This window comes from Primulina eburnea, chromosome 17 (genome assembly GCF_022965805.1).
Source record: "Primulina eburnea isolate SZY01 chromosome 17, ASM2296580v1, whole genome shotgun sequence".
Classification (NCBI taxonomy): Eukaryota; Viridiplantae; Streptophyta; class Magnoliopsida; order Lamiales; family Gesneriaceae; genus Primulina; species Primulina eburnea.
In genome coordinates this window covers 584,801-607,307 of record NC_133117.1, presented here as the reverse complement: position 1 = coordinate 607,307, position 22,507 = coordinate 584,801, and the positions used below count along the sequence as shown (strand labels likewise).

Sequence of the window (22,507 nt, the reverse complement as noted above, 5' to 3'; positions counted from 1 at the left end):
TTAGTTCGGTTTATGATAAAAGTCAAACCAAACCAATATCGGTTTGGCGAAGGTTTCGATTTGGTTCAATTTGACATGGTTTAGATGATCAACATTTTTCAAATAATTTTTTTGACTATTTTTAAACATAATTTAAAATTTATAAACTATCTATTAAAAAATCTCAATATGCATAAAAATATTATTCTTATAAGTAAAAATGTATGGTACAAAGTAAAAATATTAAACTCATAAAATATATTAAACTACAAATTTTATAAAATTTTGTCTACTTAATTGTGTTTTTCTTCACAATTTGATATACCTATTTATAGAATTTCTTTGAAAATAAGCCAAAAATAAATATATCATTACACACTAATTTTCAATATTTACAAGTCTTATGTTCATTGATTATTTTCAACCATCCCTCTTGTCATGATGATCATGACACAATGATTGTCTTGATTACGTGTTTTTATATCGCCTCATTAAAACCTTACTATGAAAAACCCATTGAGATAAAAGTCATAGTGGGGGAAAAAGAATGCAGTCACGTAAACTACTCCTCATGTTAACACGAACAATTATTCACAAATTTCGTAGTTTGTGCATCCCAATATTATATACATGCTTTCTGAATATTGTCGTAGTAAGTGTCTTTGTGAAGAGATCTGATGAGTTTTCACTTAACTGAATTTGATTAATATCGATATCTTTATTCTTCTTCAAGCGATTGGGTGAATGCGAAGAACTTATAGAGAATATGTTTAGTTCTGTCGTTTTTTATGTATCATTATTTCATTTGATTAACACATGCAGCATTATCTTCATATAGTATCACATGCTTCTTGTCGAATGATCGCATGAGATTTGAATATGTTCGGTGATTGATTTTAGCTACACACATTCACGACTTGCATCATGTAGTGCACCAATTCGTTCTATCCATTTAATTTTTTGTTTAATTATTAAAACTAAAATCTATAGAAGTAATATCTATATTCTCTGTGTCCAAGTTGCATTTATTTTTTTCCGTGTTGAATTTTTTTTGTCCATTTCAAATATATAATCCAATTTTTATATTTAATATTATTTTTCTCTACTATTTTAACAATCTATCCATATTTATTTTGCCTTTTTAATTACTATATGTTCATTTAATAACTAAAGCATTCATTAAAGAGGTAAAATAGGAATTTTTGTAAAATTTATTTTTTTATATAATTTTTTTATTATCTGTGAAAATACATGCGATCCTATATATATAGAACGAGTATCAATTGTTCATAACATCAATGATATGATATAAACTAAAAATTAAATAATATTATAATTAAAAATATTATACATTTATAAAATCGATTTGGTTGGAATTTTTATAATCAAAACTTTGAACTAAGTCAATGTTTTCCACTTGGTTAATTTTGAAACCAATATAACTATGATCAACTAAAAATCAATTTGAACCATAATCGACTAAAAACCTATCCAAATCAACGCTTTGCTTTGGTTTTTTCAAATTTAACAGGTCTCTTGTGTTACGAATATTTATCTGTGAGACGGGTCAACCCTACTTATATTCACAATAAAAAATAAAAATTTTAGTATAAAAAGTAATACTTTTTCATGGATGACCCAAGTAAGATATCAGTATCATAAAATATGATCCACGAAACCGTTTCACTCAAATTTTTACCTTCAAATTGTGGTTCCATTTGGTTTTTACTTACACTTGAATACATACGACCGTTCATGTATACACTCACTCACACATTCACACTCTAACCCACATCAAAATTAATAATATATATATATATATATATATATATATATATTTTTTTGATATACTGTACACCTACCGTGCACACCTATGTGAGCACTGATGAGGTGTCACTTCACCCATTAGGATGTGATGTAATATATAAAAATTGCACATCCAATGGGTGAGTGATACTTCATCGGAGCTCATATAGATGTGCACGGTAGGTGTACAGTATATAAAAAATGTACATATATATATATATTCCAACCGTCCTCTAATCCTTGAGCTCTCAAGTCTCAATTCTACCGTTTTTATCAATCCACACGTGAGAAACCTTAAATATTACCATCTTTTCTTCACTATTTCCACCTCGGAGGTCGTGTGACAAAAATTGGCAAAAAAGAAAAAGAAAACTCTGCTGGAAGATGCAATCTACCCAAGAAATTGCATGAAGTTCACCTAATATTTCAACTGCATAAACGCTTTTGCTTCTCTTTTACGAAGCACATTTGCGTACTCTTTATCTCATAAATTGTGGCCAAATGAACTGTGCTTTTCCGGAGATGCTACGGTGTTTGGATAACGCGGGCAGTATCACCGGAAACGGTGACATGGGTGTTTTTTCTTTTCCAATCCAAGCTCAGGGTTTTCTCGGAAATAATGGTGATCAGGGACTGAGCGAGTTGGTTTTGGGCCGGGGTATGAAACAGGATCCGGGTGTGGATACTGATTGGGTTTTGAGTTATGTGAATGGGTCAGAGTTTGAAATGGGTTGCGTGGTTCCAAGGACAGCAAGCTGCGTTCAACCGGAAGCGGCGGAGGTGGCCGCTGATCTTGATGCAGCGGGTGGTTTTTTGCCGGAGATGCTATGCTCCGCCGTCGGAAGAGACGGGTCTAAGAAGAGGAAGGCAGATACTATTGAATACTTTAAGGTGAGTTTTTTTTTTTTGTCAGACAAAAGTTAAATTATTTATTTCTTAATTAAACAGTTGAAATGCACGTCAATTTATGCATGGTGAATTTTCTTGTTAATCATGTTCTGTTTTAGTGCCCTGTTTCATTCTAAACACCTATAATTTAAGATAGTGTTCTACCTAATATCTTGTAGAATTTATTGATTAAATTGGATTCTGGGACACATACACACATATATAGGTGGATGAAGAACAATCCCAAGATAAAAAAATGAACGAAAGTGAGGAAGAATCGTCAGATAAAAAGGTCATGATCAGAAAAAGCACCAAGAACGAGCCTTCAATTATGAACTCTAAGGTGAAAACAACGGCGCCTGACTTGGAAAAAACGGACTATATTCATGTTCGAGCACGTCGTGGTCAAGCCACAGACAGCCACAGCTTAGCCGAAAGAGTAAGAAATATATATTGATAACAAGTCTTGTATCAAGATTCTTGAAAATTTATTGCTGGCTATGCTTGATTATGCATGCCAGGTTAGGAGGGAAAAAATAAGTGAAAGAATGAAGTATCTTCAAGATCTTGTTCCAGGGTGTAACAAGATTATAGGGAAAGCCGGATTGCTCGACGAAATCATCAACTATGTTCAATCTCTTCAAAGACAAGTTGAGGTACATACGCTTAACTGAACTTATAGGTAATCATAAATTCATAATAATGTAAAAGAGTGATCCTGACCCGTAATCTTAATGTTTTTCAAGTTTTTATCGATGAAACTCGCTGTAATCAACCCGAGAATGGATTTTGGCGTTGATAATCTCCTAACTAAAGAGGTAAATAATCCATCTTCATCAAAGAAACATAGCTAAAACATACGAGATTGTAAAATCTATCATTATTTATGAGTCCCTTCTTGCAGATGCTTCCGGTTCTCATATCCGACATTCATGCTATTTCTGTATCAGCGGACATGGTTAATCCGGCTCCCTTTCAATTCAATTCATTGGCACAAGGAGTTCCATTCAGTCGTTTGGAAACAGGGGTGAATCCTTCTGATGACACAGTTGAGAGAACTGTAAACGCTCCAGTATCATTGCTTCAGGAGATCACACATGAACTGCTTGATTCATCCCATTTGAATGTTAGTACTTTTGTCATTCAATAAGTGTTTCTGTCATCCGACTCGACTACTAACCGTTCAACTTTTCTCGTATAATATGCAGCAATTTCATTACTCAAACTGGGATTCTGAGCTAATTCACAATCTCTATGGCTTGGAATACCAACAAGAAAGATCTCCATACACTCCTCAACCATTTACAGGTACACATGAAGCTTAAACATGATGCACCGATTCCGAACTGTTCGTTAAATCTGTTAAGAGACGATAATTTTTGGATTTATCCCCGCATCATAAAATCCCAAATTCACTAGAATCACTTGGTGTGCTTCAACTTTATCTAATAATAGTCCGCAGCACAAATGGATCGAACAGTACAAAAAACGTCATATCAAAGCATTGACTATCGTTGATCATATTTTAACAAAAGCACGGAAAACATTAAGGAAAGTTGACATTTTCACAAGGACCACATGATGCTGAATTAAGGATGTAACTCCAGTTTGATGCTGGTCCTAAGTTGGTTTATAGGTATCTTTCCCTTTGTGTCTTCTACTTCCACTGAACCCAGTTGACATTCTTGAGATAACAAAAAAAAAAAAAAAAAGATTCCACACCCCACTGAATATCAAGAGTTTAAAAAATATATAACTGAAGAACTCTGATTTTTTTCTTTCTATAAAATTAATTTTACAAACGATTTTTCCGAGTCGAACAAACAGAATATGGATCGATGAATCAGTGCAAATGTATAGTTTTGAGCCATTTTTCGCGCTGTATTGCAGGTTATATCGAAGGAGGACGCGTTAAACTGGAGATGTGAGCGGCTCAGTCATCAGTATATGCTAATCGTATGAGTCTAGCAATTTGAATGCTAATAATTCTGATGATCTTCTTTTTCCCTCTTAAAGTTATATTTTTATTGGGTGTAATGTATATATGCTGGCATGCATGCATGCATGGAAATTAGACAATGATATATAGTATTAAAAGTAATGGATTGTATTTAAATTTACTTTTCTTGAATCTGCTGCATGTATTATGTACAAACCATTTGATTTTGGAATAATATCTAACGTTGCATAAGTTTCAAAAGCAAATATATCATAAGATTTTAACTCGATAAATTTGATGCAGAACACCACATATGACTTTACGATAAAATATCTAACATTAGAAGTTTTTAAAATAAATGGTTTTTTAGAAGTTTTTTAAAATAAATGGTTTTTCGTTTTTTTTAAAAAAATTTATATCTAATGTTAACCGTACAAGTTAAATTTTTTAAAATACACACACACAACAGTCCAAACTCCAAACGATACATATTAATAGCTATCTAACATTGACAATTATCATACCACAACAAAATTATTTATCGAAACATAATAATTGGTTTTGATATTTTTTTTTTGGATAGGTTCTTACAAGGAAGCTTCCACCCAAAAACGATGGGGTCACACTCATGAATCAAGTTGATCAAATTGGCTTGTACAAGCAAGCGATTAAAGCTTGAAGTAAATTCAATTTGTTCATGAGGAAAAGAAGACGAGCCAAATGGTAAAATGTAGAGGCTCCTTCCTATACACTCTAGTAGAATGTGACATGCCACACATCACATTCTCATAATAATTTAGAAAATGAAAGGCATTTACCCTTGATATAGCTTTTTCTTAACAATCTCAGATTCAACGATTGTCTTCACTGTATCAAGACGGGTCTTTCCAGAGTGCCCTAAAAAACTTCTCGTAGGATCACCCATTTCAAAATTGCCTCAAGTTAAGCACGATTAACCTTTGAGTTCTTATGTGACGTGCAACTGAAAAGAAGATGCATTTCTTAGTATGGATAGTAAATATCAAATCTTTTAAGCACTTCTCAACTGCACAGTTCCATACCTGAACAGTTTTTCGAATCCTTTTCCTTCCGGTGTGAGATCGATTCATTCATATTCTCTTCGTCTAGAAAACTGTCGAGAGCTCTCATAGTCTGTGTAACTTCATGACACCGACGATCACTCCCGCTATCTTCAACCCCAGGCCTCACACTTACATGAAAATGTATGCTCAAATTAAATATATATGGGGTTCAATTAATTACATAGGCATGTGTAGATGCCGTAGAGGGGACCTTTACCTCATCCACAACCAAAATCTATTTAATTCTGATTCCTCCCATTGATGATGAAATTAATAAAATATTCCCTCCCTTGAGTACTCGGCTTCTTTCACGCGCTGACAACTTACATTTAATTTTTCCTTTGTACTTGACGAGAATCTCAAAATAAATAAACATCCACAAATTTTCAAAAATAACCATTCACGCCAAGGAAAAACATGAAATCTTCTATGCTTTTTCTGAGAAAATTGAGCTTTTCTTCCCTTAGTCATATCTAAAATATCAAAAAATCTAACTACTACACGCACAAGCGAGACTTTACGCATGGTTTGAGGCTTCCATTTTTGAAGCTTCTAAGTTTATATAGTTTTGTGTTTGTGGGATTTGAGGCATTATGTGATACCTTTGTCCCAGAATCTTAAAAATTAAAGATTTAAAATGAGTTTATAACGAGTTTACAATGAACTTTTATAATAACTTGGGTTAATCATTTTCGTAAAGCGAACACAAATACGAAGTAGTTACTATAGGGGCTCATTGTGCAGTCACGCAGGCGCGGACCCGGGCTTGGGGCATAACACTATATATTTGGGGTAGATTTGGATGGATTCACTTCTAGAAGATTAATATGTAAATCCACAACAATCTGATAATTTATCGGAGTCCTCCAATCGATCTTTTAGATCAATATTACATTTTTTTCAAAAATAAATTCTTTAATTTCTCTATATTCTCGCTCAAATGTTTCTTGGAAAAAACTTTAAAATATAATAATATATATAATATATGCGTAGAACAACAATACACGTCACATAATTCTTTTAATATAATCCAACAAAATAGTCTTATTTTTCAAGAAAAATTAAAATAGGTAACCATGCTACCAATTGCAAAGAGAAGACTAACAAAAACACTTGCATCCAATCCAACAAGTCCTCCCCTTTTTCTTCTTCTTCTCAGTTTGCTCAACATCAATTGTTCTATCCCGAACCATCACAGCCATCTCAAGAAAAGCTTGATATATCTCGTTAAAGTACCTCTCCATCTCCTTTGTTTCTGAATCTGATCCTCCATCGTCCTCGAAAATCCCTCGGATCCCGACCATCTTTTCAGTCGAGCGCTTCTCTTTACACTCGTCGAAAATCATCTTCCTCAATGACTTGAACTCCTTCATCATTTCGTTTAAACTAAGTGTGATGCTACGAGTCATCGCGAGCCTCGTCAGATCAACCGGGCTTCCTTCTTTATAAGCATCCGATAGTCTACGATTATTCTCGTTGGACTTATTAACCAAATCGATCCTAGTCTTGATCGTTTTAGCTTTTTTGAGAATGGTTGCTAAATTCGGATTCATCTGGTGAATTAGCCCTTCAAGAACTTCAGAACCTTTGGTGGATCTCGGGGTTTTCACGATGTTTTTAAGGTCGAATAGCATCACTACGATGTCTTCCATTTCGTTCTTGATGGCTCTCACTTCTTCAAAAATCAAAGTGATGTTCCTTTCATCAGGATCAAGTTGCCTCATCCCCATATTTGCCCTTTTCGTCATGTACGTAGTTCAACGTTGCAGTGATACTGCATGAACACCACCACGTACGTTAATTAAGCCCTCACAAGAAAAACTCAATTCTTACATTAAACAAATTTAGATTAAAAAAATTGTCAGACATGCAATTGAATTTATCCGCATATATATATATATATAATTTAGGTATTGATACTCACGGGAATTTAGGGTCAGCTACCAGCAAGTGTCACTTAATCCAGACGAGGGTTTTGAAGTTATCCTGAGCACTGAAATAACAAAGAAGATCGTTAAGAGGGGGCCAGGAGGGTGTCCTGGCGTAGCCCCTCCGACGCTCAAGTCAGTGACTGAGGATATATGGGGGAAGCAGCTAAGGGTGCTGCTGAATAAACAATATAGTGAATGAATAAACTGACACCCAAACCTGAGTATTATAGGAGACATACCTGGGCCCTTAGTGGGCATGTCTTCCATTTGGGCTAGGGCCCTGGTGGGCCTTGTCTTTCCTTGGGACTTGGGATGGGCCAGGGGTAGTGGGCTCATCCCTAGGGTATCACCAGTCTCCCCCTCCCGAGTCGAACTGAATCGTAGGTTCAAAGTTCGATTAATTGTGTTGTCCTTGGTTTATCGGCGATGAGGACGAACCGTGCCAGAAAAAGTAATTTTGTTTGTCGTTAACGAACGATATTCACCGCTATTACGGGGATCGACCTGCCCGGTCAGGTCGCGGGGATCGACCTGCCCGGTCAGGTCGTGGGGGTGTGGGGGCAACGCCCCCATAAAATTTTTTTCAGAAATCACACAACCACTCGCGAGGGAAATCACCCAAATCGAATCGTAATCTTCTCCTGTAAGGGAGGAAATCAAATCAGAATCCTGCCTTGAAAATAAAGATTTGGGCTCCCCCTATAAATAGAGATCACCCCCCTTTTTTCATTCTCACTTCTCCCACAAAACTTCCTCAGCCCTCGCCCCCACACCAACTCGCGCTCCCGCCTGCCCTCACCTCCTTGCCCCATCGAACGCCCAGCCCTCACTCTCGCCCACCTGGTCTCGCCCCATCCCAGCCGCGCGTCTCGCCCCGGTGCCCGCGTTTTCGCCTGCCTGCCGGCGGGTGTTCTCGCCCAAGCCCACGCTCTCGCTCGCTTCTACCCCGCTCTCACCCACAACCCACCACGCTCAGCTATCGCCCAGCCAAGCCTAGCTCTCGCCCTCGCCGACGCTCTCGCCTGCCTCTGCCCCGCTCTCGCCCACACCCCATCACGCCCAGCTCTCGCCCAGCCAAGCCTAGCTCTCGCCCACGCCGAGCGTCAGCTCCTCGCCTCGCCACTCGCCCGCACGCCCACGCCCAATCACCCAGCGAGCGTCTCGCCCTCCTGACCCAGCGCTCTCGCCCTACAGCGTCCGCGTCTCGCCCAACAGCGCCCGAACGCTCTCACCCCACATCGCCTAGCTCTCGCCCGCTTGCTTGCTGGCCCGAGCTCTCGCCCATCTCGCCGCGTCTCGCCCCGCCACGTTCTCGCCCAGCTTGCCCTTGAGTACTCTTGACCACAACGCCCGAGCACCCTCGCCCATAGCGCCTGCCACTCTAGCCCACTGTGCCCGAGTCCTCTCTGGCTAATGATCTCTCGCGTATTTTCCCACGCCACCTCGGGGTTAGTCTTCTTTTACACTTATTTAATTGTCCTTAAAAATGTCTTCCTATGCTGTCGAGTTTAGTTCTTCGAGTAACTCCAAGTCTGATTCCGTGAGTAATTCTGAGTCTACTTCTGCGAGTAATTCTGGGTCTACCTCCGCGAGTGATTCCAAAAGGTCTAGCGGGTCTAGGAATTCCTTAGAAGATCCTGAATTTATCCCTGAGGTAGAAGTCGTCACTCATAGCCGCCCTGGTAAGGAGATTCGTCACGTAACTCAACAAATGAATATCTCTAATGCTGATGACCTCTGGTATGGCCACTTAACGTCCCACATTCCCCCCACTAGCGAGTCCAAACTGAGGACTTTGTGGCATATTCCCTCCTCTCACCAGATCATAATTCCTACCCCTGACGACCGTCCCTATTTAGCTCCCAAGGGTTGTTACACATTCTTCCAGCACCATCTCGATGCAGGTCTGCGCTTTCCACTAGATGACTTCCTTCAAAAGCTGAGCAGTTATTATAAGATGCATTTAGGTTTACTCACTCCCAATGCTCTCCGCTCCATATGCTGCCTCATCGTGTTATTCCGGGCATTAGATCTTCCTTTAAGTTGCACTACCTTCTCCTACTTCCTTGTCTTAGCCAAGTCAAAAGAGGGACCCTTCTATGTGATTTCCCGGTCTAACCGCAAGCTTTTCGACGGGGCTCCTAGTCATGTGAAGGACTGGAAAAAATACTTTTTCTTTATCCAGCCACCGGAAGAACTGACTTGTTCCACTGATTGGTACCCTAACTTCACTAAGCCTGAGCTTTCAAAGGATTATAAGAAAGATAAGGATTATCTACACATAATGAGTGTATTAGGAGACCGATGCTTTAGCATCCCCCAACTTCTATCTGAAGATCTCCTGTGCCATGTCGGGTTAAGTCCCGCGCAAATTAAGCTGAAGGAGGATGCTGGTAGATATTCTCGCCCTTTCATACTTCTTGTTTTTCTTTCGTTTATTATGTTACTTGATAACATTCTCATTTGGTTCCTTGTCTCTGCTTGCAGGTACTAGAGTCATGAACGCCCTATTTCTCCGTGAGCTCTCCAAGACAAAGGCCGGGGGTTCCTCATCAGCACCCCAGAAGTCCATTACCCCGACAGTCACGGCGGGCACAAAAAGAGATTGTTCTGTCGCTGAGAAAAAGAAAACAGGTTCCTGCTCTACTACTGCGCAGAAGTCCGCTGGCTCCCCTACTGCTGCTGTGAAGAAGAAGAAGACGGGCTCCTCCTCCTCTGCCCCAAAGCGAGCCTCCTCTCCACCTCCTCGCGCCAAGTCCCCTCCTCCGTCCTGTAAACAAAAGGTGTCTGTTGATCCTAGCCCGTCAGTCCCCCATCATGGTAAACGCAAGATTTCAGAGATCTCAGTAGTGTCGGTCTCTTCTCCAGAAGGATCTGAGTCCGATGAGGAGCTCCCTCCTGCATCAGGGGTACATCCTCTATACACATCAACTACAGCCATTGTGGGGCGAGGTCCTACTCAGCTGGCTCAAAAGATAATGTATCAGCTTCCTTCCGAAGCGGATGCAGCATTCATTAATTCACTGGGGTGGTCCGACCTCACTCGCCGGACATGCAGCAGCATCACTGAGGTATATTTCTCTTTCTATTCTTTAGATTAATGTCTAATACATGTATGATTTACTTGTCATCTTTTCACTCTTGTCTATTTATCCAGGGCATGATGTACATAGGGGAGTTGGTGGAGCGTGCCAACGCCACTCGATCTACTGCCTGCTAAGACTTGCGCGAGGGCATGGCTCTTCGTGAACAGCTCCAAGCTACTATCGATGAGATGAAAGCGACACACGCTAAGGAGCTTTCGGAGTCCCAAGCTCGGGGTGACGAGTTTCTGAAGGAAAAACAAGAACTTCTGAAAGAGAAACACGAGCTCCAGCGACTGACAGAAGACCAAGCTAAAGACATCCAGAAGTTAAAGACAGATTTAAAGGATTCACAAGCTGAGCTCGAAGATGCCAAGGTGCGACACGCTGCAGAAGTCTCCTCCTTCAAAGAGGAATTTCTCAAATCCGAAGAATTTGTCGAGATCTGTGGCCCGAAAGCTTTTCACTACCTGGGGGTGGGCTTCGAGGGTGCAGTCGGCCTTTTCCATGCTCAGGGCTATCCTCCGCCAGGCGCCCCTACTGACTTTATCGACTTCGAGAGCTTCATATCGAGTCTCCCCCCCGATTCCTAGATTGAGCTCCTCTATTTATGTTATTTTCTGCATTGTTTTATTTTCCATAGGATTATGCGACTTTTGGGACGTTTACATTTGGCTATTTCCTTTTGCGCACTTTTGACATGTACGAACTCGTCTTATTTATGCAACCTGGGGTACTTTGCATTTGAATTTACTGTTTCTCATGAGTTTGTCTCTGATACTATTAACTTGTTAGGGCAAATAAAATCATCACCCTCTAACTCCTCTACTATGTCATACCTTAGCAGGAAAATAAAAATCAACCACTTTCCCCTTCTAACCCCTCTGCTAGGCGACACCTTAGCAGGAAAATAAAATTTAACACCATCACCCTCTAACTCCTCTGCCAAGTCATGCCTTAACAGGAAAATAAAAATCATCCATCTCACCTCTCTAACTCCTCTGCTAGGTGACACCTTAGCAGGAAAATAAAAATCAACACCATCACCCTCTAACTCCTCTGCTAAGTCATGCCTTAACAGGAAAATAAAAATCATCCATCTAGGGTCCGCTCCCAGCAAGTGTCACTAATCCAGACGCGGGTTTTGAAGTTATCCTGAGCCTGAAATAACAAAGAAGATCGTTAAGAGGGGGCCAGGAGGGTGTCCTGGCGTAGCCCCTCCGACGCTCAAGTCAGTGACTGAGGATATATGGGGGGAGCAGCTAAGGGTGCTGCTGAAAACAATATAGTGAATGAATAAACTGAACACCCAAACCTGGTATTTATAGGAGAATACCTGGGCCCTTAGTGGGCCTGTCTTCCATTTGGGCTAGGGCCCTTGGTGGGCTTGTCTTTCCTTTGGGACTTGGGATGGGCCAGAGGTAGTGGGCTCATCCCTAGGGTATCAGGTATTATCACATTAAATTAAATTCAAGGGAGTGGAAAGATGATCACCTTTGTGGACGAACTCCACGATGATTTGCCATCGTTGAATTTCGAGGTTAAATAATATTGAAAAAATAAAGTAAACCCATATATAAAAGTTTGTATTGAAAATATAATAATGAAAATTTATAACGTGGTCCGATGGATTTTGATTTTTGCGACAGCTTTGACCTAACAAAATCAATAAAAAGTTACTTAAATGTTTTGTGGAGAAAAGAGAATTCGAGACAATTATTGTTATATTATGACTTTGAAACATCTTTAGTTTAAATTCGCAAATGTGAGATTGTTTAATTTATTGTGTGCAAGGAAGGATCAAAGATTTGAGAAAAGAAAAATGATCGACGACGAGGATCGGAGACAAATTAAATGTATCATGCAAGTATATGGGAGCGGGACTAATTATTAAAGCATAAGAGAGGATGTGCGGTCAAAAGGCTGTAATTATGTTTCAAAAATTTAAAAGGATGTAATTAGATTATGGGTTTTTTTATGGGAATATTTTGGGAAGATATATATATATATATATTATATATATATATATATATATATATATAGAATCAAAATATATATATATATAGAATCAAAATATTGGTTTTCATTATAGAACCCTAGTCGCAAACTCCAGATACTCTAATTTATGAGCGTTTTAACATAAAATATCCGAGTTGATGAAGTAGATAGACATTTTATCAATGATTATAAGTTGATATGATTCTCCTGGTCAACACCTTATCAAATGAACTTTTCACATAAGACTTATCAACTACGGATTAATGGGTTCTAACGGACTAATGTGTTGTTTGGAGACAAAGATACTACACGTTACTCAAAGGATTTTACTCATTGATGCCCAAAGAATAGAAGCGTTGATTCCTATGTCCATAAATAAAACAAACGAGATAATAAGTATTTCCCAAAACACTTTTTTACTAAGAAAGAAGATTAATTTTTCGATTCATTTGTTGATACGTTCTCCTCTGATCATGTAGATGTAATAATTTAATTTGAGAAAAATATGTGTTTAAAAATATATGTATGATCCAATCTTGACACAATAACAAAAGTTTGATTGATAAAATTTTAATCGTGCCTAAATGAACAATATTTGAGGATCCAAAGCAATTGTTTGGCGACGAAAAGAAGAAATAAAATCGTGTGACAATTTTTATATAGATCGTTTGCCAATATCAAATTTGAGAAAATAACATCCCAGCAGATGATAGAAGTCTGACTTAAAGATTTCAAGTGTTCTTGGTAACAGATCAGAGTAATGTAACCAGTCTTCAAACTATACAAACTATACTATTTCTTAACAAATTCGTTTAATAAGGTAATAACAAGAAACAAAAGTTGTCATAAAAATCATACAAACTATCTAGAACTATATATAGCCCGATGACTATATTCGAATACAATGTTGATTGTATTGCACTATTAAAAGATGATACATTAAATGAGATAGAACAAAGAATATTTCGTCAAGTCACAAGAACTCCAAGAGAAATGTGGTATTGATATCTAGCAAATTATTTTAACGAAAATGTAGCTGATTTATACACAAAATAATTGTCAACCTCGATATTCAAGAATTGGTGCATAAGATAGAGATGCATCTATTAAAGAATTTTCGGTAATTGAAACTAAAGAGAATATTTATTGTTATACTTTTTTTCTTCGTTCAAGTTTTCTCCACCGATTGTACTGATAAGGTTTTAACAAGACTGACTTATCCATCAATCATATAAGGAGTGTTATACATATATGATATTTAGATGAATGATTTAATTGAGAAATAATTATAATCTTCTTTTTTATGTATGAATCCGTCTATCCAATAAAATTCAGTTGTTTAGTTGAAATGATAAATCACTCAATTCTCTTTTTATTTTTCAATTCTTCTATTATTAAATTATGACAATATTATTGTTTTTATTAATTTATTTGTCATTAATGATTATTATTTATTTTTAAAGCTAAAATAGGAAACTGTATTTCCATGAACAAAAAACCGACACTTAAATATAGTTCATAGAAGCATATAAATATTACTGAGAAACTGATGAAATTCGTCAATGAAATTTTCACATATCAAAAGCCTATTTATGGTATAATTTTTTTTAAATTTTTTAAAATTAAACAAATAATGAATGCATTAATTTCATTTTTTTTTTGTGGTTGACCGATCCAACTATATGGGAAAAAAAAATCCCACTTCAGATTTTGTAATTAGTAACAATAAGATTGGATTTTAGCAATTGAAATTAATGGCAGGGAAAAGCAAGATTCTGATCGTCGGCGGGACTGGATACATCGGGAAATTCCTCGTGGAAGCCAGCGCTAAAGCCGGCCACCCTACCTTCATTTTAGTCAGGGACTCCACTCTATCGAATCCTGCGCCTCAAAGATCCGATCTTATTCAAAATTTCAAGAATTTAGGCGTCATCTTCGTCCTTGTGAGTACATATTTTTATGATCTTTCACTGAAGTTTGGAATCGGATTATCGAGTGATTATAGGTTATACAAGTCCTGTTACGATGTTTTAAAATGCGCACAATCTCTTTGGATTTATGGATTCTGAATAATTAATTGACATATCCTTCAATTATTTGGACAAAAGTAGAAATAAATCAAAATAATTGCTTCCTCTTGAATTTTGGACAAAAAATAGAGCTAATTCATTTAATATACTTGTGGGATTTTTTTGGGGTGATCTTAGGTGGTGACTTAATCCCTCCTCCGTAATGCTTTTACTATTATTATTTTTCATTCATGATGAATATGTAACAGTGAATTACTTCAAATTTTAAGAATGTTGCATTTTTCACATGCTACTTTCATTATTAAATATGCAAATATAACTCGAAATGTTAACGATTACCTTTGTCGAGTGAGATTCTACTTGGTAATTATTTTAGACGGAATTAAAGTTATTGAAACATAACCTACGGTAGGCAAAGGTAAATTTCAAAGCAAACTAGCTATGAGTTTTCGGCTGTTTTGATACTTTGATGTGATTTAGGGAGATTTGTATGATCATGAGAGCTTGGTTCTGGCAATAAAGAAAGTCGACATCGTGATATCAACCGTCGGATACGCTCAGTTGCCCGATCAAGAAAAGATTGTTGCCGCAATTAAGGAGGCTGGCAATGTTAAGGTTTACTCTTGATCAACTTCCAACAGGACCAATGCACATGAGTGGGATGATTTCCCCTTCCATCAACATATACTAAATTGTACATGTGTCCTAACTCTTTAGCTAGTTACCAAATCTTAGCATATTGTTTTCCATTTTAAGTGAAGAGGTGGTTCTTGAATTATTTGATATCTCCAGCGATTCTTTCCTTCGGAATTTGGAACGGATGTTGATCGTGCCCATGCCGTTGAGCCAGCAAGGTCTATGTTTGAGCAAAAGGCTCGGTTTCGCCGTTTTGTTGAGGTTGAAGGAATCCCTTTCACCTACGTCTCAAGCAATTTGTTTGCTGGTATATTTCTTAGAACACTGGCGCAGATAGACTCCAAAACTGCACCAAGGGACAAGGTTGTAATCTTAGGAGATGGGAACGTAAAAGGTAACTAAAGTCCCGCATTGAACGTGAGAAATACTTGAAGGGTTCATGTTAGCGATTATGATGGATTTTTCTAGCAAATTGTTTTTCGCAAATCGGAGATGGACTTCAATTTCTTTTGCACTTGCTATATAAACTAAGTTCATCTACTGTCAGATACGGCTCAAATATGTGTCGGATACATCAAGTTTGTATTTTGAAACTGAAAGGAAGAAAAACTGTACAATCTACAATTTGAAAGTGGTGGTATTGTTTATTATTATTTTTTTTTGGCAATCTCAAACTTCATGAGAAAACTAATGTGGGAAAAATTGCTGTGTTATTACACTTTCATATCTCAAAACATTTGTATGGTGTGTTGCTGTTGTATTATCTGTGTTGTGTTAAGTAATTGGTAAGCTTTTTGTGATAAATCTCTCTTGCGAATCATGTTCTATTGGCCTGGGACGTGACAATGATTACACCATATATGTGAAGTTGAATTGACAAACCAATTTGGATTTTTGTTTTCTTTTTATTTGTGTAGCTGTATATAATAAAGAAGAAGACATAGCCACTTATACCATCGCAACAGTGGATGATCCAAGAACCATGAACAAGATCCTCTACATTAGACCTCCTTCCAATGCAATTTCTCTCAACGATCTAGTCTCTTTATGGGAGAAAAAGATTGGCAAAAACATTGAAAGAACATACATTCCAGAGGAACAAGTTCTGAAGAATATTCAAGGTGAGATAAAAAAACTCTTTCATTTGCATATTACGACTCTTTTTCATCTCCTTTGTGCTGAAATTCGATTTTTTTTTGGGGTTTATCTTGTAGTTGCCTCATCACCACGAAACATTAGACTAGCCATTTGCCACTCTGCTTTTGTGAAGGGTGATCAGACAAATTTCGAGATCGAACCATCGTTTGGTTTGGAGGCATCGGAGCTTTATCCTTACGTCAAATATTCTACCGTGGATGAGACGCTCAATCAGTACGTTTGATTTCGTATTCCCTTGAAAGCTTCATCTGTATTTTATCTGCAGTACAGTAAGATAGCGCCCAACTTCAGCTTCTGTAACATTTTTACCTAATATTTCTTGTTCAAACTCTTTGTTGGCCAATACTATTTATACTCCAATTCCAGACGTGATTTCAACTATAAGATCTATAGGTAAGCACACGAGAAAAAAGCCAACTTAAATCTTCTACACGATGTGACCGAAACAATATCAATTTTCACTTCTTTTTCCAGCATCATTATCAATTAAACATATAACGACAGATTGCTAACCTAATGCTAAAAAATTCCATATTCATGTGTTTTGATGTAAATACAAACCCGTAAACTACAGTGACACGAAACCAGTCCATTGTTTCTTTTCTTGTTTTCCTTCCATTTTAATTCAATTCTCCGCTTCATTTTCTTCTTAATATCATCAAATCATAAAACTGAAGAGCTTCAGTCTGATCGGGAGCTGCTGGCGCCAGTAGCTTGTTTTTTCCTACCGTATGTCTGTTTAAAAAACAAGAAAAACATGGTGAAACAATACCGCTATAGTCTCAAACACTATCAAACTATAATTAAGGCGTGGAAAAAAGGTGTGGTCTTTTATTATAACATAGGAAGTGAAAAGATGCAGCAGATTATTTTCTTCAACTCACCTGCTTTCCAATGTTAAATGGCATATACTTGTACTTGATCATGTGCATGATTTGACGCTTCATTGTCAGAACAAAAAGAACAAGCCAGTAGCACAACAATATTGGCCAAAATACTGGGACATCAAACATGGAAAAGAAGGTCATGACGAAAGCGATACAGACGGCTTTCGTAATGGTATACCTGGAAATACCCAACAAAAATCATGATCAACAGCAAATCCTAACATAGAATCGAATGGCATTCCCCATTTTTAATCAATAGTAATACATACACAAACAAAAGGTCATACATAACGAGACATGAGGAATTTGCCATCTGGCATGGACAAAGTAAAAACTGTAAATCAATCCCTCTTTTGCGGCGTGACAAACAGATGTACAAGAAAAGATTTAGACAGGTAAAATATTTATGCATAGAATATGTGATGAAAACAGTATTTATTTATAAAGCCCCGATCAAATATTGAGCATCCTCCAAAACTAAATAATTACCAAAATTTGAACTCCGGGAGGCGGCGAATGAAAGGCTTAAATTCATCTGAACCCTTTGTTGGAAGCATAGGCCCATCCGAAGGTTCCAGCTCTGGGTCAACCAGAGGTGACAGAAACCCAATGAGCAAATTCAGAACGTAGATCCCCAGGCCGTACGTAACAATGTAGAAACCTTGAACAAAGTACACTCGCAGTGCATAAATCAACACTAAAACAAAGGTTCCAATCCACCGATAAGATGTATGTGGAGTAGATTTATCCAAGAAGTACTGAAAAAGCTTTGACAGTTCATGCCTCCGTTGATTCAGTGCTGCTGCTGGACCATCACCTCCAACCCCCTCCATGGAATATCAATGTAAAAGCCCTATAAAGAACAACACCATAACCAGCCAGGGGCATTAAGTGCAGTTTCAAGGGACCACCATGGATTTTATAAACCTATGGCATAGATTATCAATTCGCCTAATCTGGTGACAGGATGAAACCAAGATGGGAAATCGTGCAATAAAGAAATCTTATAAATATTTTTCCATTTCAAGAAGAATAACACTAATCTCCGATAAATGAAATAGCACACAATAATAATGCAAAAGTTCCACCACTTTTGAGATGAAATGTTTGCAACAGGATTTCTGCTCAGGTACTTACAGTGAAATCCCTCCAACGTAAATCCTGACCTTAAATGCAAATCTTATATCATCTACATCTTAGCATCCGATCAAATAACCCAAAACAACACCAAAGCACAAATGAACAAAAATATTCCATCCCATCTTTAATCACTCTTCCAGGCTTTTTTTCCACTTTGAACAAGCATTAGCAGCTGTTGGGATGCGATCAAAGTCCCACATTGGAAGATCTAGGGAAAGATCATGTGTTTATAAGATGGAATGATATCTCCATTGGTATGAGGCCTTTTGGGTGGTTCCAAAAGCAAAACCATGAGGGTTAAAACCCAAAGTGGACAATATCATACCAGTGTGGAGTTATCCGGATTCCATTGGTCCTAACAAGTGGTATCAGAGTCATGGTCTAGATCGAGCCATGTGGGTGGAATCCTTGATACCTAAACGAAGGAGGTGAGAGCTCCCGGTAAAAATCCTTGATTAAACTCTCGAGGTGGTTGATGCTCCCGGTATTCATGTAAGGCGTGCGCTCCAACGCAATGAAGTGGAGTAACCTCGATTGGAGGCAAATAAGGCTTGAGGGGAGGCTCGGACCATGAGAATAATGGTGGAACTTCGTTTGAGGGGAGGATTGTTGGGATGCGACCAAAGTCCCACATTGGAAGATCTAAGGAAAGATCATGTGTTTATAAGATGGAATGATATCTCCATTGGTATGAGGCCTTTTGGGTGGTTCCAAAAGCAAAACCATGAGGGTTAAAACCCAAAGTGGACAATATCATACCAGTGTGGAGTTATCCGGATTCCATTGGTCCTAACAGCAGCTAAATTCCAAAATAAGCTGAAAACAAACTCATTTTTCCTCCGAAACAAACACAGAGAAGTCAAACTTCCGATTAAACACCAAATAAAAACGAGAATTACAATACCATATCTAAAATCACCAGATCCCTAATTATTTTTCCGAAACAGCTATCAAAGGATAAATAAAAAACACATATGATTATAAAAACAATACATTAAGCAATGTATATGTATCAGTCTCAAAAAATAAATCTGAAAAAAAGCTGAGGGATTCAATCATACCTTCGGAGATTTACAGCAAGTGGAGGGAACAAAGATTCCGAGGGCTTGGAGGCGAAAATTTGAATACGGATCTGATTTGTGCAGGGATTTGGGTAGCTTCGGATTCCTATGCCGATACGGATTTTCAGATAGCGAAACAAATGGCGTATGACTTGTCTTTTGTGGAAAATAAGGTGTTTATATATGTACATTTACGTCATTTCACATGATTCATGAGTCCATCAACAGTCGTTGTCGGGTCCCGATAGCAGGCTTTATGCCAAATTTTAATATGGCCTGGAAATATATTTGGGCTAAACACTTTTCAGTCCGGCCCATTTATGGCCCAAGTAATTGTCCATAAAAAAATCAATTTCGATCTGGATACCTAGTCGGGTATCCTGATTATCTTATACATATAGAAAAATAAAATTAAGAAATTATATAAAAAGGGTAAATTTATAAGTTTGAGAATCAAGTGAATTTGATGCTAATCTAGTGAACTCAAGTTCGAATAGTTTCTTTCTTAGGTAGACATTCAAGCCGGTAACAAAATTCGAGGTCCAATTTAATATAAATTCAAGTAATGCAATGTTTAACTTGGTTTGTGTCATTTTCATTGTGTTGATAACCACGATCGATGCTACGAACATGAACAAGATCACGATTTTGATACATTGATTAGGATTTTCAAATATATTAGTTAAGAATGTAGTTTAATATATTTATTTTTTTCAAACTTTGAGTAAAATATTTATGAAATAGGTAAAATTTGCATTTTTATCCTAATTATGTGCATATTTGTGTTTGCATCGCATTATTTATTATTTTTTCGAACAGAAAACACCAAATTAATTTTGGTGAGATTTATTTTGCATTCTCTCACGAAAAACTACACAAGACACATCATCATTATTCTAATTAACGATATATTATTACGATTTGGTTATAGCGCAATATGAGCACAATTTTAACGGTGATTTAGATCGAGATAAAATTTAAGTGACATAGAGTTAAATTATTTATGAATAGGTTTGATAGTCTCGCAGATTTTTACTCATGAGACGAGTCAACCTTTCTCATATTCACAACAAAAAGTAATATTTTTGATATAAAAAATAATATTTTTGATTAGTGATAAAAAAAATACACGTATCACAAAATGGACCCGTAATTCGCTCACGGGAAACTTTGTGGTTATTTAATAAGTCAATATTATTCCTTATAATGTGGTGTTAACTTACGTTCCATGGTAATGCGTGCTATATCACAGGATAAACATAAATAGAAAACAAGAAAGGATAAAAATGAGATCTGGTGATTAATCAATTCCCTGAGAAACCGGCCTTGATTGGTTTTATTTAATTATTTGTAAAATATACACGTGCGAATATGAAACCGAGAGTACGTAGATTTGAAGTAAACAAATATGAAGCATCTTCAAGAGTGATTTATTTAGTCGCTTTCTTTGGATAATCTAGGCCATGAGAAGTTTTATTTCTTAGAGTTTTGTACGTAGCATGTAGAGCAGAAGATGAGCGAGGAGGTCTAACGACGTGGAGGTGGCGGTGATGATCGACAAACTGGTGGTCGAGGTGCATTTGGAGGGAAAAATCTGCAAAAACGCGGTGGCGGCGGCGATCGACGTGGTGGAGGTGGTGGTGACGGTGGTGGCGGGGGAGGTGGTGGTGGAGGAGATGGAGGTGGTGGCGGCGGCGGCGATGGAGGTGGTGGTGGGGGCGACAGAGACGGAGGCGGAGGCGGTGACAGTGGCGGCGGAGAAGATGGAGGTGGTGGTGGGGGTGGTGGTGGTGGCGGCGGTGGGGGAGGAGATGGAGGTGGTGGCGGCGGCGATGGCAGTGGCGGAGGAGAAGGAGGTGGCGGCGACGGCGGCGGGGGAGGTGGGGGTGGGGGAGATGGTGGGGGAGGTGACGGTGGTGGGGGTGGAGGTGGAGGTGGAGGGGGCGGTGGCGGTGGGGAGGTTGGAGGGGGTGGTGGCAGAGATGGTGGCGTGGGAGGTGGTGGTGGTGGCGGCGGCAGCGATGGAGGTGGTGGTGGGGGCGTCGGAGACGGAGGCGGAAGCGGAGGAGATGGAGGGGGTGGTGGTGGTGGCGGTGGCGGAGGAGATGGAGGTGGTGGCGGCGGCGATGGCAGTGGCGGAGGAGAAGGAGGTGGCGGCGGGGGAGGTGGGGGAGGTGACGGTGGTGGAGGTGGAGGGGGTGGTGGCGGAGATGGTGGCGGAGGCGAGGGCGGCGGCGGCGGTGGAGGTGGGTGTATTGGTGGGGGACGTGGTGGCGGCGGCGGCGGGTGTATTGGTGGGGGACGTGGTGGTGGTGGAGGTGGAGGGGGCGGCGGCGGAGGTGGTGGTGACGGTGGTGGCGGAGGAGATGGAGGTGGTGGCGAGGGAGGTGGCGGAGGTGACGGTGGCGGGGGAGATGGGGGACGCGGTGGAGGCGGAGGGGGTCGCGGTGGAGGCGAGCAAAATATATTCAATAAAGGAAATGGTATGCAGGGAAGAAAAGTTGCACTAGAAGTGCCTAGTGAAGCGAGAAGCAATGTTAGAACCCAAAATTTGAGTTCTATAATGCTCGCCATGGTTGATGAACGGAAGTGATGAATGTGAGTCGGTATTTATATACTTTTTTTTATCCCATTTTTTGATAGTTTTTCATTATAAATAAAGTTCAATGGATGTCAACTTTCTGGTACTGTGTATATATTTGTTCTATGAATTTAGATATTTAAATGTCTTGGTTTACTTCATCCCTCATTTAACATTACACAAAATCATTCAAATTTGGAGTATCAAGTTTTAGGGAGTGTATTCATTCTATAATTTCAAAGAATTTTAATGACTTTTTTTAAATGATGGACTTTTTTGGAGTTGACTGATTTTTATTGACTTTTATG

At 38.6% G+C, this 22,507-nt stretch overlaps 4 protein-coding genes and 1 long non-coding RNA gene across 5 annotated transcripts; 3 read left to right on the top strand and 2 right to left on the bottom strand.

Annotated features, from left to right (window-relative positions):
• Positions 1-2,030: 2,030 nt before the first annotated feature.
• LOC140818604 (uncharacterized) lies at positions 2,031-4,864 on the top strand. The gene is made up of 7 exons (XM_073178619.1): positions 2,031-2,676; positions 2,900-3,112; positions 3,195-3,329; positions 3,420-3,491; positions 3,578-3,799; positions 3,882-3,981; positions 4,564-4,864. The coding sequence occupies exons 1-7, from the start codon at positions 2,287-2,289 to the stop codon at positions 4,599-4,601; spliced, it is 1,170 nt and encodes a 389-aa protein (XP_073034720.1). The 5' UTR covers positions 2,031-2,286; the 3' UTR covers positions 4,602-4,864.
• A 1,930-nt stretch (positions 4,865-6,794) lies between these two features.
• LOC140818686 (syntaxin-112-like) lies at positions 6,795-7,442 on the bottom strand. Its single transcript, XM_073178728.1, has one exon. The coding sequence runs from the start codon at positions 7,440-7,442 to the stop codon at positions 6,795-6,797; it is 648 nt and encodes a 215-aa protein (XP_073034829.1).
• Positions 7,443-14,374: 6,932 nt separating this feature from the next.
• Positions 14,375-16,893, top strand: LOC140818598 (phenylcoumaran benzylic ether reductase Pyrc5-like). The gene is made up of 5 exons (XM_073178615.1): positions 14,375-14,649; positions 15,217-15,351; positions 15,529-15,766; positions 16,290-16,493; positions 16,587-16,893. Exons 1-5 carry the CDS (start codon positions 14,461-14,463, stop codon positions 16,751-16,753), a joined length of 933 nt encoding a protein of 310 aa, XP_073034716.1. The 5' UTR covers positions 14,375-14,460; the 3' UTR covers positions 16,754-16,893.
• A 74-nt stretch (positions 16,894-16,967) lies between these two features.
• On the bottom strand, positions 16,968-19,779 carry LOC140818599 (protein RER1B-like). The gene is made up of 4 exons (XM_073178616.1): positions 19,619-19,779; positions 17,907-18,270; positions 17,415-17,595; positions 16,968-17,265 (listed from the first exon to the last, which is right to left on the bottom strand). The coding sequence occupies exons 2-4, from the start codon at positions 18,248-18,250 to the stop codon at positions 17,212-17,214; spliced, it is 579 nt and encodes a 192-aa protein (XP_073034717.1). The 5' UTR covers positions 18,251-18,270; positions 19,619-19,779; the 3' UTR covers positions 16,968-17,211.
• Positions 19,780-21,552: 1,773 nt separating this feature from the next.
• LOC140818600 (uncharacterized) lies at positions 21,553-22,507 on the top strand. The gene is made up of 3 exons (XR_012115005.1): positions 21,553-21,591; positions 21,808-21,912; positions 22,033-22,507. It is a non-coding gene; the product is annotated as an uncharacterized lncRNA (long non-coding RNA).

Coding starts and splice junctions, on each gene's coding strand:
- LOC140818604 (XM_073178619.1), top strand. CDS start 2,287: ATGAACTGTGCTTTTCCGGAGATGCTACGGTGTTTGGATAACGCGGGC. Junction 3,330..3,419: donor CTCTTCAAAGACAAGTTGAG/GTACATACGCTT, acceptor ATGTTTTTCAAG/TTTTTATCGATGAAACTCGC. Junction 3,492..3,577: donor ATAATCTCCTAACTAAAGAG/GTAAATAATCCA, acceptor CCCTTCTTGCAG/ATGCTTCCGGTTCTCATATC.
- LOC140818686 (XM_073178728.1), bottom strand. CDS start 7,442: ATGACGAAAAGGGCAAATATGGGGATGAGGCAACTTGATCCTGATGAA.
- LOC140818598 (XM_073178615.1), top strand. CDS start 14,461: ATGGCAGGGAAAAGCAAGATTCTGATCGTCGGCGGGACTGGATACATC. Junction 15,767..16,289: donor AGGAGATGGGAACGTAAAAG/GTAACTAAAGTC, acceptor TTATTTGTGTAG/CTGTATATAATAAAGAAGAA. Junction 16,494..16,586: donor AGTTCTGAAGAATATTCAAG/GTGAGATAAAAA, acceptor TTTATCTTGTAG/TTGCCTCATCACCACGAAAC.
- LOC140818599 (XM_073178616.1), bottom strand. CDS start 18,250: ATGGAGGGGGTTGGAGGTGATGGTCCAGCAGCAGCACTGAATCAACGG. Junction 17,596..17,906: donor CTCCCGGAGTTCAAATTTTG/GTAATTATTTAG, acceptor GGGTATTTCCAG/GTATACCATTACGAAAGCCG. Junction 17,266..17,414: donor CATTTAACATTGGAAAGCAG/GTGAGTTGAAGA, acceptor TTTTTTAAACAG/ACATACGGTAGGAAAAAACA.